The sequence below is a fragment of the Sclerotinia sclerotiorum genome, genomic scaffold, assembly GCF_000146945.2.
Source record: "Sclerotinia sclerotiorum 1980 UF-70 scaffold_1 genomic scaffold, whole genome shotgun sequence".
NCBI classification, from domain to species: domain Eukaryota; kingdom Fungi; phylum Ascomycota; class Leotiomycetes; order Helotiales; family Sclerotiniaceae; genus Sclerotinia; species Sclerotinia sclerotiorum.
In genome coordinates, this window is record NW_001820835.1 from 1,794,012 (window position 1) to 1,813,952 (window position 19,941).

General features: G+C 42.2%; 6 protein-coding genes across 6 annotated transcripts; 4 read left to right on the plus strand and 2 right to left on the minus strand.

Moving 5' to 3' along the window:
- Positions 1-689: 689 nt before the first annotated feature.
- SS1G_00691 (predicted protein) lies at positions 690-2,277 on the minus strand (the record flags this gene model as incomplete). The annotated part of the gene is made up of 3 exons (XM_001598552.1): positions 690-821; positions 1,732-1,860; positions 2,086-2,277. The coding sequence occupies 3 exons, from the start codon at positions 2,275-2,277 to the stop codon at positions 690-692; spliced, it is 453 nt and encodes a 150-aa protein (XP_001598602.1).
- Positions 2,278-4,552: 2,275 nt separating this feature from the next.
- SS1G_00692 (hypothetical protein) lies at positions 4,553-6,478 on the plus strand (the record flags this gene model as incomplete). The annotated part of the gene is made up of 2 exons (XM_001598553.1): positions 4,553-5,760; positions 5,887-6,478. The coding sequence occupies 2 exons, from the start codon at positions 4,553-4,555 to the stop codon at positions 6,476-6,478; spliced, it is 1,800 nt and encodes a 599-aa protein (XP_001598603.1).
- Positions 6,479-7,394: 916 nt separating this feature from the next.
- Positions 7,395-8,288, plus strand: SS1G_00693 (hypothetical protein; the record flags this gene model as incomplete). The annotated part of the gene is made up of 2 exons (XM_001598554.1): positions 7,395-7,420; positions 7,517-8,288. 2 exons carry the CDS (start codon positions 7,395-7,397, stop codon positions 8,286-8,288), a joined length of 798 nt encoding a protein of 265 aa, XP_001598604.1.
- Positions 8,289-9,900: 1,612 nt separating this feature from the next.
- On the plus strand, positions 9,901-10,826 carry SS1G_00694 (predicted protein; the record flags this gene model as incomplete). The annotated part of the gene is made up of 3 exons (XM_001598555.1): positions 9,901-9,904; positions 10,489-10,574; positions 10,722-10,826. The coding sequence occupies 3 exons, from the start codon at positions 9,901-9,903 to the stop codon at positions 10,824-10,826; spliced, it is 195 nt and encodes a 64-aa protein (XP_001598605.1).
- Positions 10,827-13,843: 3,017 nt separating this feature from the next.
- On the minus strand, positions 13,844-15,745 carry SS1G_00695 (hypothetical protein; the record flags this gene model as incomplete). The annotated part of the gene is made up of 2 exons (XM_001598556.1): positions 13,844-14,680; positions 14,729-15,745. The coding sequence occupies 2 exons, from the start codon at positions 15,743-15,745 to the stop codon at positions 13,844-13,846; spliced, it is 1,854 nt and encodes a 617-aa protein (XP_001598606.1).
- Positions 15,746-16,591: 846 nt separating this feature from the next.
- On the plus strand, positions 16,592-19,721 carry SS1G_00696 (hypothetical protein; the record flags this gene model as incomplete). The annotated part of the gene is made up of 3 exons (XM_001598557.1): positions 16,592-16,631; positions 16,758-16,972; positions 17,169-19,721. The coding sequence occupies 3 exons, from the start codon at positions 16,592-16,594 to the stop codon at positions 19,719-19,721; spliced, it is 2,808 nt and encodes a 935-aa protein (XP_001598607.1).
- Between the last annotated feature and the right edge of the window lie 220 nt (positions 19,722-19,941).

A 19,941-nucleotide genomic window follows, 5' to 3' on the forward strand; every position in this document is an offset into this window, starting at 1 on the left:
CTAGTTCGCGCTTACATCAATATTTTTAGTCACATTAGGAGCTTTTGAAGAATTCTCTTTTCGCTTCGTTGTTCGCTCCTATCCACCCATCAAGTACTCCATAAGGTGCATGTAAACCCCAAACATAAATCTCTGCATGCTACTGCACCTTACTATGAAGCCAGTACCCAGCTGAAAAGCGGCCCAAAAGAGTCGTGACATCAGGTCACGATTGAGGCTGTATTGCAGTACTATATTTCGAGATCAAAATCAATAGTCCAGTTCAGTTAACTGTAGCTTGGCGGAGCTACATGGTATCGTTGTCTGCATTACAGCCGTACAGCTGGCAGTAGAACGTTGGGGGCGAAAATGCGGGGTAAAGGAGATATGGGGGATGGGTGAGAAAAGGTGATGAGCTGGCTGATAAATATTGTTTGTTACACAAAAACGAGAATTTGCTATGTAAGTGACAGATATAAGTTGTAAGATATGCGGAGAGCTGTTTTGGGGTGGAGATCGGTTGATTAGAAGTACCTAGCACCTGTATCTATGCTCCAGCTGTGCTGTGCGAAAAATACCCTTGAAATGACCTGAACTCAACCGGAAGCAAGATAACTAGATCCGTTGAAGTTCACAGGGACGAGGAGGAAAAAGAGAATTAGGCAACAACATTTTATTATTGCTGGAAGATTGTTGCAACTTTGCAAGATTCAGTGTACAATACGTGCAGATCGATATCGAGATAAAACTAATGCAATCGCTTGAGGATTTCTTCCTCTACGACTTCGGAAAAGGGTTTGTGTTTTGAAGGCGCGGGTAAATGTAGCTGGATGACGGAAATACTGGAAGAACAGGTCGGTGTAGGTACATGAGATATCCGCATCGTGGTCGATACGAAAGATGGCTGGCTTGGGAGAAGTATAAGAATATGTGTTATTTTAACTGCCGCCTGGAGACTGAAGTTAGAATGTGGGAAATTTGCGATGCGAAATGAGGTGTAGTTGAAGAGGGGGAGGGGAGAACCATAGAAAACCTATATTGAAATGAAACAAGTCAAATAGGAAACGGGCATTTGTTTCCGTTGTCGCTATCATTGTTTTTATCACTAAATTATTCTTTTTTTTCCCTCACAATTATACCGTCCCAATTGTTTGGATAATTCGGTAGAGCCCGTACCGAACGGATATGTCGGGCGCCTCGGTTGCCGGCCCCTTCATCTAGGTCGTCAAGACCCAAAATGGGTTAAATTCCATGTGTGTGGGTGGGTTTTTTGTGAAGAAAATGTGATAGACATGCTTGCCAGATGCAGTCATCCGCATTTCTGGACCATGATGGACAAATCACAAGACTTGTTGACTTTCAGCGTTTATGAAAATCAGCGAACTAGTCAGTGGCCGGCATATAAGCGGTTCATTAGCACTCGTCCGAAAGGAGAATGTTGTGCAGGATATTTTCCAATGCTTGGCTTGAAATAAAATGTATGGGCTTTTAGGTATTAAGGTGTGTACTGTGCTGTGCCCTTTTCATATTTGGAACATGCGGATGAGAAACTTTTGAAAGCCACATTTCAGTTTGTTTTTAATCTCGAGATCCCCCACGACTGAGAATATTGGCCCTTGGATATAGGTCGACTCCAGGCCAGGCCTACCACGGTACTGTGATTCGATCTGTTGTACTTCCACGCGCTCCTCGTAACTGACAGATTGGCTGCCTCGTTGTCACACCTTTGATTCAAACCCTCGTTTTTCTTACCTGCAAGACCGTCGAGGACTGCACTAAATCTGCAGGTAAAACCATATCACTCTCTAAAGAATATAATATCGGTCCTTCTGTCCCGGGGTTTCTCGACCAAGCATTTTGTTTTTCGGCATTTAGGATTTCCTTGGATTGATTTCGTTATGAATTACTTAGCTGAGACATTTCGATATATTTTATCGGATCAATTGGATATCATCCTTGAATAAAACCTGGAAGTTTCTGTTACTCTTGTCTAAGGTCCGGGGTAGCAATCCCTCCGTGCCACCCTTGATGAGATGGATTGATGAAATGACGGAGGGACCGATAAAGGAATCAGGCAGGGGATTGACAATGTTAATAATTGCAGACAATATTCAAATACTCAATAAACAGAAAATCAGTAGCCAGTAGCGTAAATAGACATGTGATGATCGACTGTAAAGGTATTTCGTGAATCCAATCTTGGATGGCAAGCACACGTTTTCTCCATGTTCTAAAATACTTCCACAGCATTACAATGAAGCATTGCATTTGCATGTGGAGGAGTAGGAGCGGTGCCATGTTGGATTAGCAGTATGTATGATAGCTTTTTGTGGGTTACAACGTCGAAGCTACGGCACGGGAGCTTTCTTCTGTTGCATCGTGGGATAAGGCTGGGGCAAGGCTATATCCGAAAGTTCAAATTATCAATCTCAAGGGTTAACAAGGTTTCATTCATTAGGTTTTAGGAGTGGGTATAATTTCCGGCGATAGATGTCGTCTGAGGCTTGATTCGGAACTTCAATGATAGCTGAAGACGCTACGCTTGTGTCTTAGCCAGTTCAGCGTCTATCAAGAGCTACGACAGGCATCGGGAGCCTATAATTTAAATCTTCCCAACTCAGACTTCTATTTAACGTTTGAGGCTTTCCACGGCTAGTTGCAGTACATATCTGCAAGCGTTTATTTGACGGGTCTAATGCAAACAAGATATCCGAGAGACTTTCCCAAGTTGTGACCTAGATATCTTCAAAGGATAAAGATGAAGTTTGAGGAACCGCAAACAGAAGCATATGCTACGTTTCTGCTTGACTTGTCCAGGTTACCCCCCGGCAACAATTCCTAGGATACATATGTACCTGTACTGATAGCTACGATCTAGAAGCCGCTCTTAATTTAAGTCGAATGTTGAACAATGTTTAAAAATTCAACAATGCATTTACGATCCTAGTGAACCCTTACCCCCCTGGTAGTCAGTGGATATATCTCGTTAAATTTATCTAACTTGGTATTTGTAAATTTTTTAACCCCTTCATTTTCCGTAGCCCCACAAGTTCTTTCGCAAATCTGTCGCGGGAAGACCAAACCCCAATTCAAAACCCATGGATATATGTAACATTATAATAGGTTAATATTCGGCATAGTGCAGCACGCTATCTAGTATCATCATGCTTAATACCAAGTCAGATATTTGCCAAACAAGCAAATCATGTCTCTGATATAGGTAAGAAATTTATCATGGATTATTCAAATAATTATCTTGCTCAGGTTAATCAGGCTATTTTCCCGGATATGTAGTAACACATTATCATCCTTCATTCTTGATGCACCTCGCACCGTCAGAATTTTATCGCCGGGTTCGTATTCACATCCGCCGCCGCAGCAAGCGAAAATCTCACGCAAAAACACCAAGTAGAGAAACATTTTCAGAGATGTGAAGCTAAACCTTAGCATTATTTAGAACGCCCTAGGATCATGTTCAAATCTACTTGCCGAATTATGAATCTTCTAGGCCGTATCCTGATCTCGGACCATAGCTGACAGACCTAGCTGTTAGTCGTCAGAAGATCATCAAGGGTGCTGTCTAGGGCCCTGGAAATATAAGCCATACTGGTTGGTGCTGAATAAGACCTTACAAGAGACCTAATGTTGCGTTAGCTCTTTAGATGCAGGAAAAAGAAGACATTACAAGTGTGATTATGGAAAGCTTCCGCAAACCAAAATATAAGACGAAATGACATCGGGAAATATGTAGGTACTTGGGGCGCTTGGGGGCCTGGGATACTTTTCTGATTGTAAGTGCTTGTGGGATGGTTGCCGGCCGGATTTATTGACAGGTCAGGGGCACCCGTTGGTCATGGCTATTCACCTCATGGAAGCTATACTCCTTTCGATATGCCTGTCAGCGGATTCGATCCTCTTTTGGATGATGACCGTGAGGCGGTACACGGTTCCCCCCTTGAACTATACATCGATTACAGATTTTACCCTTGCCCTTCAACGTCTTTTTTCGATATTCCCTTTGAAGATCTCCAATTCGCCATGATTTCCGGTTTTAGGCACTGAGGGAAGGGAGCATACAAGTCTTCCCAATAGGATCAATCTAGTCCTTATTTTCATACACTATCACTAATGCAGATCACGCGCCAGCCACTTCTACTCATTCAAGATAGTATATGCCATGGGGTACTCATATTCATCACACTTTCGAAGAGGGGAACGGAACACAAATGGGGCCAAAGCAGTTACCCACCTGCCCACTGGACAAGAGATTCGGAAAGGACGTTGGACCCATCATGAGGCTTGCTTGCATCCCGCACTTAAGTCTCGTCCTTAGACCCCTTTGGTAGACCTTGTCCAGATTCACGAATAAGAGCTTAGCTCCCCGACCTGGCATAAGCTTGTGCTCCGGCCTTCATCTTCCCTTTCATCCCATAATACATCACGCTCAACACTCCATGAAGAATCACTCTTATGGATAAATGTTTAGGTTTTTAATCTTCAATCATTAATCAACCAATAATCGAAATCCCTTTCAGAAGGATATACTTCAATGTCCATAACACAAACAACAACGATGGCAGCCATAAAGCCAGAAGATTCAGATCATTCAATTTGGCAAGGCTACGCTCTTCAACCACCTCATACTTCTCATCAAACAACCTTCGAATCTAATTTTCCTTCTGGTCCTCTGGCATTGCCATACCATGCAAGACAGAAGGGGGGTTACCGATCGATGGATATCCCCGCAATCAACACAAGACCTCCTCACAGGGAAGGGAATGGAGTGTTGACTACTTCACCACCACTAAATCCTCATCATAGTTATCCTTCCCTCAAACGACCATTTCATTCTGCAGAAGATTCGCCATATGGCGAAGTAGTGCAAGACTTCCGAGAAGATTTGTCCGAACATCCAAAACCGAACATCAGTCAAGACCATAGACTACTTTCCTTCAGCAAACGATCACCAAAGCATACCATCGTAGACCAACACGGAAGAATACAACAGTTAGATGTCTCAGCGCAAATCCATGGAATGTTCTTCTTGTCCGAAATGACAACCCCCACGGGGGAAGGAGTGATTGTCCAGCCGGAGTTGACCTGTTACCGTAGGAACCTGTTCCAAATTTCCGGATCTGTCACCACACCCCGAGGCGCTTTGTCGGTGATTACGGAGCGCGGAGAACGCATTCCAATTATATCCTTGGAAGTAACCATTAGTGCCACCGAATCAGTTGATGGCCACTCTGTCAAACTGATTGTTATCCCATGGAAAACGCCTCCACCAAACTCTCCCGAAGTAACACCTGGCCAGGAGCAGGAGCCTTCACCTATTCCTCTCCTTTCATTTGATGATGGAGCTCCTGATACGAACAATGAGTTCGCTGTTTACCCAATCGCCTACAGAAGACTTCAGTTCAGGATCGCGACGGCGAACAATGGTCGAAGACGAGAGCTTCAACAACATTTTACCCTACATTTGAATGTTGTAGGAACCTTGGGAAACAATACGAAGATCAATGTTTGCGAGACGGCGACAGCGCCCATTGTGGTCCGCGGCCGAAGCCCAAGGAACTTTCAAGCAAGGAAGGAAATAGCGCTTGTCGGATCTTCAGCTTCTCGAGGCCAGGCACCAGAAATGCAAATTGCAAATGGCAGCACACCTGCCAGTGCTACCATGAAATCAAAATTGGCGAAACCTCACACGCTTGAATTACCTCGATCGCCATTCAACTTCGACGCAAGTAATCTTCCTATATCCCCACATTTGATGAGACAGCAGTAAGTTCTTCCTCCCATCATTTCTCCAACCAAAATCTTGATTTGACGTGAAATCAAACCGACGGTCGACACTCTTTCCAACTTTGTAACCTCCACCTTTGTCGTAAGCTGACATGATCAAATTAGGACCTTACCATCATGGTATGCTTCGCCACATGCATCAGAACATACCACAGGACCATCAACTCCGAGCTATCAAGGACCGCCGCCGTCGTTGTCAATGGATAATTATCTTCAGGGAAACCATTCCACTTCAGAGAATCCCCAGACACATTCTCCGGCTTCTACAATGCCAGCGCCAGCACCCCCAGTACGATCGTATACATACCAAAGTACAACTTCACCCAGTGGCGCCCCCATTCGATTCATAGATAGCAATCCACGACCCGCGAAATCACCTCGTCATCAAGCACCCCCTGAGCTGAATTCATCTTTCTCCTCCGACTTCACGGCTCGGTTTACCGCTCCTGCTCCCTACAGCTCCACCAGCGAGGCTGCCGCACAACCAAGAGAATACTTCCCAACCTCTATGTCTATGCAGCCATGGACCACCGCCCAGGACACCGCATCTACATATGGAACCACGTTGCCCGCAGTCACTAGTTCTCATTATGAGTACCCTGGAGATCAGCATTATGTGAAAGACGAAGGTCACTCTCTGCCACCACCACAGCATCAACAGCCCAGTCAGCAACACTACACTTGGAGCGCCGCATAGACTTTGTTAAAGCATTAAAGTTAAGACCATGATGATAGAATCAGAATTTCAGCAAGATATCGATCCTGCTCAGACAGACTCAACAGACATCAGACATCAGACTTATAATCTAGAAATTCATGCATGACTATCAGATCCATTACGAAAAGATTTCCTCCGATTTACACAGCGCGATAATTATTTCCTTGTATCTTAGCGCCATATCGAATGTTTTATTTGTATAATTCTGCACTTGAGTCAGTATTCAAAGGATTTAAAGCACAGCTTCTTGTTTATGCGTGCTACCTCGGGATGGAAGGGAACGAGGCAATGGATTAGGATGATACGGAGTAAATACATTATAGTATTTCGAATTCGCAACGAACTTAAAATTCAGCGCAAGGCATCATATCATGGCGAGCGATGGCGTAGGAAAAAGGATGGGAAAGTTTAGGTCTCTTTTATCATATTATTCTTTGATATTTCTTTTATACAGCAGGACATATGGGATGAATGAATTGGACGATGTCAGATATATGGATGGAACAACGGGTGTACTTTTATAAACACATATTATGACCAGAGTTTGATACCCTCATTAATCTTTTTTTTAATATTCGGTCAAAATGAAATAATAAGATTGCATTGGGTTCATTTTTTCAAATTATTCAATTTAATAGAGTATAACGGTATCTTTTTTTTTTATCAAATTCATTCTTTCTTGGCTTTGTGATGCATCATTTTTTATGTGAGTGATTGAGTGAGTGGGTGAGTGAAGTCTACATTAAAAAAGATCCACGGGCCAGCCCGTTGCGCAATTGGTCACTCATGGCCCCTGCATAGACTCAATTTCAACCCCCCACAAAAATATATCGAAGAGCTTCAATGCAGATCTCGAACTACCTAACAGTAAATTCACAACATCACAGCAATTATCATGTTTGACCTCCCAGACGCAAAGCGGTGAGCGCGTTTCCGTTCTATGATAGCTAATACTAGACAATGCTAGACAATGCTAGACAATGCTAAATTTCATGTCTGCTAACACACTCTTGACAGTGTGCGCCGTTCAGATCTCTACACTGAATCGTCAACATCTTCTCCCGAACCATCTTCCCCAACCGACCCGGATGCGTCTGCCCGATTTCAAGAGCAGCTTGCTTCATTATACGGGACTATTTTACCTCAGCCGTATGCTATCGAGAGCGCGCTAAGGTCTGAACTTACTAATGACGCGCCACATTCACCACGACCAGATGATGACCAAGACCAAGAAGAGGAATTTGACTTCCGTCTTTTCTCCAATGACAAAGAAGGCAAGATAATTCTCAAGGATGAGGTAGCCGATGAAGGAGTCTTTACTGTCAAGGAAAGAAATCAAAGTTACTATTTCACTGGTCCAATTGAGGGGAAAAGGAAAGAAGAATACACCATTTCGGCAGTCAGTGGAGAAAATATTTTACGAGGCAGAGATCAGAGATACTGGGGATGGGAAGTTCCATGGAGAGTCAAGGTATTGAAAGTTGGTATTGACGGGCAAAAAATGGTGGGAGATAACGGGCTCGGAATCAGCAATAATTCCAATGGGGCAAAGAAGAGAAAGCTAGGCAAAAAGATGAGAATTACAGTGAGAGAAAGGAGACGGAAAATTCAGGTTCAAGAAGAGGCGATGACGAAGGAGAAAGAAACTAGAGAGGAAGCGGAACGAGAAAGGAGAACTAGGAAGAATAGGGAGAAGAAAGTTAAAAGAAAGGCGAAGGAGAAAGCGTTGAAAGCTGCCGCCGGAGGAATTGACCAGACTGGGCCCGGAGTTGACGGAGAGAGTGACTGAAGACGGGAGGGATGGTTCTGCCCACATTCGGATCGATCTTTACGATGGGAGAACTCCAAAATCCTTTAATCTGCGATCCGTAACCCCACTTGAACTTCCGATAATCTTCAATTCTCCCATATTCATCTACGAAGGACGATAACACGCCCCAAAGAATCCCTTGCTTAAATGCAACCATAATTTAAAATCCCCCACGCTACAAATTGTTTGTCGCATTTCTCACCCACAATACAGACGGGGAGGGCGCACACTATCCAACACAACGAAACAACTTTTCCTCGTGGTTTCCAGGATTCAGCATCAAAGTTATGCATTTGGCATACCACAATGGTGATATCTGTACGACATGACCGTCCCCTCCCGTGCTAAGGAGGAGGCTTGAAGCCTTGATCACAGCCTTAATCCTTTAGTCACATCTACGAGAACGTGAAATACGCTTAGATCACTCACGAAATTACATACTCTCTTCCTTTCACTTCCAAGGATTCGAAGGATCGAATAACGTGGAAAGAAGGATTTCTCACCCACACCATTATCTCTCCAATTCAAAGACAAGCAAATTTTCAAATTCTTCATTGTAGCCATTCGACAGTCCTTGCCGCGCTGCGCCGTGCCTTTGCGCCTTCGCACATTTTGGAGTTATTATGTCCGCCGGCTTGCTTGTATGACAAATGGAATATTCCATGCGATCTCATTCCCTACCGCGATTGGATCTGGAATTCCACACCTGCCGTAATCAATCAATTATACATATATCTACCCGGCATGCATAGGTAACCTTGGCCTTTTCTACGAGTAAGGTACTAGGTACATAATATTCTAGCTTACCCGCTCCACCCCCGCTGTTACGTTGCCAAGCTGTGCCTCATCGTACGCGAACAATCTACATGGTAATGATTGTGATTAAGGTTAATCTTCGTCTATTAAAAACTTACAGTAGTATATTTGTAAGGAAGCTGTTGCTAAGGAAGTGTAAGTCAAGGAAAATCATCAATCCTGGATTAATCCACATAGGTACGTACAGTAGTGGCGCGATTTCGCGGTACGGGATCGGAGAGTATTTCTCCTTTGGGTAATTTTCTTGTATCGGGACAATTCCTGTGGATAAAGCGGAGAAATACCTTTCGGCCTAGGTAGGTTAAAGTGTTTCTTCTTTGCCGGGCGTAATTTAGGATCTTTATTACCGAACTCGCATTCAGATATTTTATTTTGTTTCTCCATAGTAGCTGGAAGGATATTTGACGGACTGGTGGACACAGGGATGAGAATGATGGTGACATGAAGTGGATTTCAGCAGTCCAGCAGTCCAAAAGTCGAGTTTTGTTACGCTAGTGTGTATTGGGTTACAGGATGTTAGGATGATATAATATCCAACATCTAAGTTCCTAAATAGTTGCTTACTTGGAGAATAAGTAAGTAATATTCTATGCTTATTTGACACAAACAACCAGTTGGATTTTTGTGAGCCCTGCTCGAGCTAGCTAGTGGTGCTATAGGCTCGCTAGTCTATTTTTTAAGCGATTACTTTCTGCAAACAGGCCCGAGAGTCATCACATACATACGCTGTCTAGCGGATGGATGGATAAGTCCGAGGCTCATAAGGATAGCCTAGATGTGTATGCACCATTGAAGCTTGGTTTGAAGATTCAAGATGCTAGGTGGAGCTTTTGAAGATTGACATACTAGGTGGGGCAGAGCTCGGGTCATCTTTTTTAACTTTCTTGATACTTTCAAATTTGGAGGCTTTTTATTGGTCAGGTTTTGCGGGATATCTGGTAGTGTGACGGTGTGGGGGGATGGAGATGACGGGAGTAGATTATTAAGACAAGTTTTATGGATTTAACTTTCGGTCTCTGAGGATTAAAGATTGGAAATCGATAGGAAAATCCGATTTTTAAGTTTCAACAACGTTAAGTTGCGGGTAGGGTATCGAGATTGACATTGTCATCTGATTTCACTTTTCCTCCATTCGTCCACTTGTTCATCTAATTACCTTTCCAGTTACGTATAACATATTCCATCTAAAATGATCCATATTTTTTTGACTTTGACGTTGATAAGGCTAGGATTACATAAAATCTCGTTCCTTGGATCTCGTTCTGCGAACCCCTTGTTTTTTGTGCTAGTCGTTAGTTTAGTTTTGCTAGGTAGATTACGATGTATATTATTAGATGCTAATTTAGTAGTTTGCTTGTTTCAGGTTTTGCTTTTGCTCGTTTATTAAATAGTTTAGTAATTTATGGATTAGTGATTCATTGGTTTATTGGTTTATGCGTACTGTACTCGGTATATTAGTTTTGGGTTTCTTGGTTTGCTTGTTTAGTTTGTTGGTTTGTTAGTTTGTTGTTTTGGTTTTTTTTATATATGGAGTAAGCACTTGGTGAGATGAGATGAGATGGGGTGTAATGGTTTTTGATGCATGAGGTGAGATAGGATTCGGAAATTTGTTGGTTGGTGGTTGAGGGTTCATGGTTCATGGTTGATGGTGGTTTGTTTTTAGATGCTGGTTTAGGGGTGGGATGGGAAGGAGGGATGTGAAGTGGACAGGTTGAAGGAGTGATGGGGAATGGAGGGATGCGAAAGGGAGGGATGTGGAGTGGACAGGTTGAAGGAGGATGTGAAGGGGAGGGATGTGGATTGGAAGGGAAGGGGAGGGCAAGAGTGGAAAGAGGTAACGTAACAGGTGGGTAGGTGCTAGGAGGATGAAGAGATAGGGGGATAGGAAGACAGGAAGATAGAGTTGGTGGAGAAAGAGATAGGACGATAGGAAGAAAGAACTAGTAGATAAAAATACAACAAGAAAGGGAGAAGATATCAGCGATGAAGAAAGATGAGGAGGACATAGTAGGGGAATTGATATAGGGACTATAAGATGATAAGGAAGGTGTTAGTTCATCATCATAGTTACTAGTTGGCACCTTGAAGGATATACTGGTAGGTTGTAAGTGCTTATTTGTTATATATAGAAGCGGCTTAAATCTTAAAGGGATCTAGTTTTTGGATAGTATTAGTTGCTGTTATCTGATATGATATATATATATACATATAAGTTGAAGTACGATTCCTAACACCGGGTTTCTGGTAGAACGGTTTATGTTATTTATTATTCTTTTCAGGTGTTTTCGTTTTATTACTGTTGTCTTCTTATAAGTGGATGTATAGGTTTATTTTGATAATAGATAAGAATTATCATAATAAATATATATTACAGGGCTTTCATTTCAGTCTTTATCACTTCAAGATATAAAGGAATAAGATTTTTTATTTCCTAATTAATCTATATTTAAAAAGATATAACTCAATAAAATTAGGTCTATATAAACTAGTAATTTGTAGAGTTAAATTGTGACCAAAAGGGTGTTTATAGACCAGCAATTGTATTTAACTTAGAATCTACAGGTGAAGAGCACCTGTAGATGGGGATAGCTACTCTATATACACACAAATGAATGGCCTAGCCGCAATGGCTAGGCAAAAAGAAGTCATATTTATTCCTCCAATGATCTTACTTTACCGATAACCATTGATACCTAGTACTTGTCAGGATCTGATCCTCAGGTCACCTAAATCGCATACTAATCTCGAGTAATCGTATCATGTGTGGACATGGTTAATGTACCTGAGGTTTCTTATATAATAAGGGTGGGAGGAAAGCAGGGATTTCCGTCACATAAATGTTATAATATATGAGATCTAGTTATAATACCCCTAGCTGTGAAAACCGAGGAGAATTATCTGGCTTGTAATATAATAAAGAGTAATCTGTGAGGCTGGAAAAGCTTCCATCAAAATGGAGTACAAAAGAGAGTACAATTTGATGATGGACTGGAGTGGGAGAAAAGCGATGCTGGAGAAGGGGGATGGTGGATGAGTGTAACGATACTGTACTGGAGGCAGCGGCTGCCTAAGGTTTCGTCTGGTTGGTAGTTGTAGGTTAAGGCTTTATCACTGGTATTCACTTGGAAGTGAATTCGTTACTAGATCAAATAGAATGTAGGTAAACTAATTGATAACTAAGTTGAGCACGAAGCTCCTAAACTATGAAACTACTCTGACTATATAATGATCGATAAAGGGAGCCCCCAGGAGCTTTGAGGGCTCCTTATCACGTGATTCCTTTTAGATCCCAGGACACTAATCCTAATGGCAAATCGTGACAATGAGGTTGCAGGGAGGGGGAGGGAGGAAGGAGGAAAAAGGGAGGAAGGGGGAGGAGTAGATTATAGGTTTTATAATTAGTTGGGACGGGTAGTATAGAGTTGATTAGTTTAGGTTTTTGTGATCTTTTGATGTTTTTTCTTTGAAAGCGCCATGTATATGTTTTAAAAATATATCAAATTTTTTAATTAAGATTTTTAAATATATTTATTTGAGTATATTTATTTGAGTATAATTTCATTTTTTACTATAAATAGAAATAAAAAAAACTAATAGATTAAAACTATATAATATGTTAAAAGGAATGACCTCACACAGGGAATAGTGGGAAGCTGATAGGGCAGAGCTGAGGTAATATTGGTCTGGTAGGTTAATCTCTCTTCTAAGTTCTACGGAAGTGCGAAGCTCTCTTACAGAGAGCTTCTCAATCTAGTCCTAATAGGACTGTAACGATACTATACTGGAGGCAGCGGCTGCCTAAGGTTTCGTCTGGTTGGTAGTTGTGGGTTAAGGCTTTATCACTGGTCTTCACTTGGAAGTGAAGTCGTTACTAGATCAAGTAGAATGTAGGTAAACTAATTGATAACTAAGTTGAGCACAAATCTCCTTAACTACGAGACTAAATGAATGTTTATATACCCTATATCATCTTTTGAGGACCTTTGGGACCCTAAGGTCCAAAAGGTCCTCGAGGTCACGTGAATTAATGAATCGTGACAGATGTGTCACACTCAAGAATACTGGGTAAAGTATCTTGTATTAGAAAATACTAAGCTAAGGAGAAAAGAAGAAGGAAAACAAGAGTAGAGAGTTTTCCTGTGATTAAATACAAACGGGGCATGCCACGTGACCCGGAGGTGTGAGGCGTCACAGGATGTTGGAGTAGGATGTTGGAGTAGTATGTTGGAGTAGGATATTGAAATAGGATATTGAAGTTAGAATTGGAGTTGGAATTGGAGTTGCGGGTGGAGTTTTATGAGAAGATGATATGGATGAGATGGATATTATAAGAAGTGAGGAAGTAAGAATATAACAAAAAAGCAAAACAGAATAAAAAGATGAAATAAGATTCAAAAACCTGATGGTTAGATGTAGCATAGACAGCATAGACAGGATAAATAATATAGTTTATATATATATCTGTTAAACGAATATAAAAACGCATTATACAATTAAATATCAATATTAAAGATTTATTATTCCTGTTTTTCCTCTCGAGATCTTCATCTCTTTCTATCTCATATTTATGTATCTATCAAACAATCATTCATTTAATCATTCATCCATTGATCCATGATCTATTCATCCATGATCCATCTTCATCACCAATTCTATCAAAGGAAATCAACACTACTACTCGAGTACTCATGCATTCCTTACACAAAACACGCAAACAATCACGAAGAATTTCGTTGCCAAAACTTCCAACTACTCCTCCCACTCCCACTACTACTCCTCTCTCTCTTAATAACTTGATCTCGTCCACGAATCCGCCAATAATATATCGGAACACCAGCCAGTACGAAAGCGATAACAATGACAGTTTGAAGAGGTTCTGCGAAAACTGCTCTGCTGAGGAGAAAGAGACTCACGCAGCAGAAGATGATAGGAGTAGTGATCCAAGTTTTATATGGGCGTTCGAGATTAGGTTCGCGGACGCGAAGGACGATTAATCCTAGGACTGTGAAGAAGTAGAATGTATATCCGGCAACTCCGTAAAAGGTTACTAGAGTACCGAATTCACCGACGGCGACATAGATGGCTGTTAAGAGTGCGTTGAGGATCATGGCATTAACGGGTGTAAAGAATAGACCAGTGTCTTCATCGCCGAATAATCTAGCTAATTTCTTTGATGCCCAGTTGCGTGTTCGAAGTGTGTTGGCTGATGGCTCTGTTTGGTTCCCGAAACCAATCTTGCCAAACATGGCAGGTAAATATCCTTCTTTACTAGCTGCGTAAACTAGTCGCCCGCTAGTGAAGGCCGTCGCATTTAGAGCTCCAAAACAGCTTGCACTGACAATGAGAGCAAGTATTAATGATCCAATAGGACCAAATACCTTGTTTCCAAATATGACTGCAACTGTATTTGAAGAGTTGATAGCTTTCTGAGGTAAGACGAAGAAATAGGCGACATTAGCGAGAATATAGGAGAGGATAACCAATGGCATCGCTGTATGAATGACCCTTGGCAGGTCCCGAGTAGGATTCCGGAACTCTCCAACAACATAATTTGTCTACTAAAGTCAATGAAAATTCTGCTCCAAAAACGTTGGAAGACTTACATTATCCCAACCATCAAAGGCCCATAATCCAGCATATAGTGCCACAGCCCATGATGAAGCGCTACTACTAGTTCCCTCGAACCATCCATGATTCTTCCAATCCTCATTTGCTTCGCCTGACGTAGAGAAGCCAGTCAGGGCTACTACAACACCAATGACCGTAACTCCAAGCAATGCAATAAACTTCATAAACATAAACATATCCCCCATTCTCGTGCCCAACTTTGTAGATATACAATTCAAAAAAGTGATGAAAAACAATCCAATCAATGCCACGCTCTTATTAATCCAAACATTCACACTCTCAGCCTCCGCTCCAATGAATGCCCGTACCAAATATTCCCCCATGATTATTGATACAATGGCAGTAGATCCAGGCTTTAAAACGATGACCGCACACCATGTAAACAAAAAACCAAAAATCTCCCCAAATATCTTGGAGAGATATATTTGTGCACCACCATTCAACGGTATTGCTCCTCCCAGCTCCGCATAACTCGAAGCTCCTGTCCATGCTAATATTCCTGCTATCGCCCATATCACTAATGATGCGCCTGGTGAACCCGCATTCGCATTGACCTGACTCGGCGAGGAGAAGATCCCTGACCCTATTATCAAGCCAACTATCAACGATAACCCATTCAGATATGTCAAAGTCTTGTGCTTCTCCAACGAACCCCCTCCTAAGGCGGCCTGACCATTTGATGTAGATATAGGGGCTCCAATAGGCGCATAACCTCCTGCGGTGGAAGATAGAGGGAAAAGGTTGGAGGAGAAGTCAAAGGCGGATGAGACGGAATATGTTCTACTATGTCCTCCGGGACGACCATTCGCGGCAGGATTTCGATCATCTAAAGGATCGTCTTCTTCGAGGGATAACTTTCGCGAGGAGGATATGCCGGCACTCGAGGAAGCTGAATCTGTTGATGATCTCGCGCCTGGAGAACTCGAAGCTAAACTAGCCAATTCTAAAGAATCGCGCGCATGAGGCTGTAAGTTTTGATAATTTGGTGACATTATAATTGTTCGTGAAATTCGTTCAATGCCAGCATCGCATGCTTTTGTAGATTCAAAGGGAGGAATCAATGGTAGCTGGTTTGTTTTTGGATCTCGTTTATCGCAATGCTTGAACCATTATCGGTCGTGCAACTTTAGTAGGTATCACAATATCCTTTGTAGCTTGGAGATGGTAAGGAAAGGAAGTATCAATATTTACTCGAATGGAAGAAGAATCAAGAGAGAGTGTAAGGTTTAAAGTGCAATGTTTAATGTTTGATGTTCAATGTTCAGTAAAACGGAGAAGGTGGACAATGAATGATATATTTTTGGAGTACAAAAGAAGAATCTAGTCGTTGCCTTTGTAAGGGATTTTGAAGTCTTGGCGGGAATTGTAAGTCTGGATTAGCAGTTTCTTACTGCAGCTGTGCGTGCTTCTCTTTCCCCTTCCCATTCTCTTCTCCTTCTCCTTCTCCTTGTTTTAGGGCGTTTTGATGATCTGGTGCTTTGATACGGAGTAGAACAGTTACGAGTTGCTAGTTCCTCATTACTCGTACTCCTGAAGTTGCCGTTGGTGAAGAAGTATGGGCTGGTGGGCCTGGATGGATGTAAGATCTACATTCAAGTCCGTGCTCAAAATTTCACATTCGTGGTTTGCCAGCAGCTCCAGCTATTCTATTATTTATTTAATCATCTATTTTTGTAACTACTTTCTTTTTGAAGCTATTCATAGTTACCCCTCACATCTACAAACACGCAATCCAGTGAAGCTCACGGGTCGATCTATACATCTGCGAATCCAGTAACGGACTGGTCGAATATACCTTGAAGAATTGTCTCCGGTCATGACATAATGCCTCGAAAATCATGCACTTCACTATCCGCAGATGCGCATTACCTCAAGAGAGTTTAATTCGACCTCTCTTTTATTGCAATCGAAATTACCTCGTCGCTGGCTTCCAAAATGTCAAGCCGATTTCATTTACTCGATACGCTTCTACCGCTTCTACTGATAACTCTTCTCAAACTTTAGATTTGCCCTCTTTGGATCAAAAATGGCGGACGAAATGGACATCTGCAAAGAAAGGAAAGACCTCGGAAAAGGATAATGGACACGATCATGGCGAGAAGATGTACATATTACCTATGTTTCCATATCCATCTGGAGATCTTCATTTGGGTCACTTTCGAGCATACACAATTTCCGATGTACTCGCGCGATTCCACACGATGAAAGGCTACAACGTTGTTCATCCCATAGGTTGGGATGCTTTTGGCTTGCCCGCTGAAAATGCAGCAATTGAACGTGGAATAGACCCCGCGGTCTGGACAAAACAAAATATACAAAAGATGAAGAACCAGCTAGTTACTTGGAATGGTCGCTGGGATTGGGATAGGGCACGTCTACGAAAGTAATTATGACTTGGTAGCTAATAGGAATTAGGAAATTACAACTTGCGATCCCAATTTTTACAAACATACCCAGGATATATTTCTTCTCCTCCATGAACATGGTCTGGCATATCAGGCAGAATCTTTGGTGAATTATGATCCTGTGGATAAGACTGTTCTCGCAAATGAACAGGTTGATGCAAATGGCCATTCTTGGCGATCTGGAGCTAAAGTAGAGAAGAGACTATTAAAACAGTGGTTTCTACGAATATCTGAATTTCGAGATCAATTGCTGGAAGATATTAATCATTTAGCTGAGGGGGGTATGTGGCCGGAAAGAGTTCTAGCTATGCAAAAGAATTGGCTGGGAAAATCACAAGGAGCTCGAATTAAATTTTCTGTATCAGCAGGTAATGATAGTGCTCAACAGTCTGTTGAGGTCTTCACAACCCGACCAGATACTATATATGGTGTTCAGTATATTGCTCTTGCAGCAACGCATCCTATCGTTCAAGATCTTGCGAGAGAAGATCCAAAACTGCGAGAATTCTTGGAAGGGATATCAGATCTTCCACCTGATTCAAAGGTTGGCTACCTTCTTCCGTCTGTTCGTGCCAGTAATCCGTTATCATCCCAAAAATCTACACCAGAAGCCTCTAAGGCTCCTTTACCAATTTATGTTGCGCCATATGTGTTAGGTGATTATGGTGATGGGGCAGTCATGGGAGTGCCTGCGCATGATAGCCGAGATTTTGCATTCTGGAAGCACAACACTCATGATATTCCACCCAGACATGTTATTGAACCTATAGGAGGTGCTTCTAAAGCTGTTTCCGGAGACCAGCCTTTTGTTCATCCTGGCCGTCTTACATCACAAAATCCAGGATCATTTTCTGGACAGACAACAGCTCAAGCAACCAAGGGTATCATAGAGCTACTCGCAAGTCAAGGTCTTGGATCAACTGCTGAGACATGGCGTCTCAGAGATTGGCTTATCAGTCGACAAAGATACTGGGGTACTCCTATTCCAATAATTCATTGTGATAGTTGTGGTCCAGTTCCTGTTCCTAAAGATCAGCTTCCAGTTGAGCTTCCATCTGTTGAAGGCCACTGGCTGAAAGGTAAAGCTGGTAATCCTCTTGGTGATGCTCAAGACTGGGTTAATGTATCATGTCCCAAATGTGGCGGAGATGCTAAAAGAGATACTGATACCATGGATACCTTTGTTGATTCTAGTTGGTATTTTATGAGGTTTGCTGATCCCAAAAATTCGACGAGACCATTTTCTTCAGAAGCAGCCAATGGAATACTCCCTGTTGATGTATATATTGGAGGAGTTGAACACGCTATTTTACATCTATTGTATGCTCGTTTCATATCGAAGTTTCTATCCAAAACCTTGGAGTGGCCTGGAGGGTCGAATAATAATATCCGTGGTGAGCCTTTCAAAAAGCTTTTAAGTCAGGGGATGGTCCATGGAAAGACTTATTTAGATCCTACCAATGGTCGATTTTTGAAGCCGGATGAAGTGGATCTCACCATATCATCGAAACCGATTGTTATTGCAACGGGAGAAGTGGCGAACATCAGTTTTGAGAAGATGTCAAAATCGAAATATAACGGTGTCGACCCAGCAACATGTATGACAAAATATGGCGCTGATGCTACAAGAGCCCATATGCTTTTCCAAGCACCAGTGACTGAGGTACTTGAATGGGATGAACAAAAAATCTCCGGCATTACCCGTTGGTTAAAACGTCTTCATGAGTATACATGTGCAGGTACAGGACCGCCTCAGAAGATAAAAGATGGCAATTTATCTCCAAAAGAATATCTCCTTTCTGGAATAGATATTTTAGAAAGTATCACAAAACGTCTTACTGAGAGGCCAATACTTTCAGCAGGACCCGTGGAAGCAATGCCTTTGGATTCCATCATTGAATCCATCCAAGCCGACATGAAGCTTTGGCGAGCCGTCCAAAAAACTATCACAAGTGTCACGGAAGCTTACAGTAAAACACACTCACTCAATACAATAGTCTCCGATTTAATGAGTCTCACCAACCTCATTATCGAAACCAGCAAGAAAAACGAGATCGCCTATGATGATCTGAGTAGATTACACATCAACGATAGGAGATTCGCACGTCAAAAACGCTTAGAACCAAACATCTTCACCATCCCCCGAGCAGCAACTAAATCCCTTCTTCAAATGATGGCACCCATCACCCCCGCTTTCGCAGAAGAATGCTGGTCCATCCTATCTAATTCCCAAACACAAGAAAAAGGAAAAGAAACCACACAATTTAAATCCATCTTTGAAACTTTCTTCCCGCAACTAGATGACTCTCTTCGTTTCTTGGCTCCATCTTATCAGAAATGTGCAGTGCAGGTTAATGGGAAATTGAAATTCGCAATGGAGTTACCGATTCCTGGAAAGGAATTGCAGGGTGAGGAATTGAACAGTTGGGTCGTGCAAAAGGTGGCGCGGTCTGAGGAGGGAATCAGGAGATTTGGTTTCTGGGGGGATATGATGTATGGTGGGAAGAGGGTGCAGAGGGTGGTGGTTGTGGGGAGGGGGAAGACGGTTAATTTTGTGGTTTAGGTGGTTTGGGTTTGGGGATGGGGATGGGGATGGGGATGGGGGGTGGGAGATGAGGTGAATGAGATGAATAGAAATACCCCGCTCTGATTTGTTGTTGTTGATGATGGTGGTGATGTTTAGATATACGGATTTTATGATATGATATGATATGATATGATAAAATAGATTAAAATCAAAACTCCTCTCTGAATAAACTTATACAAGGTTACATTACAAAATA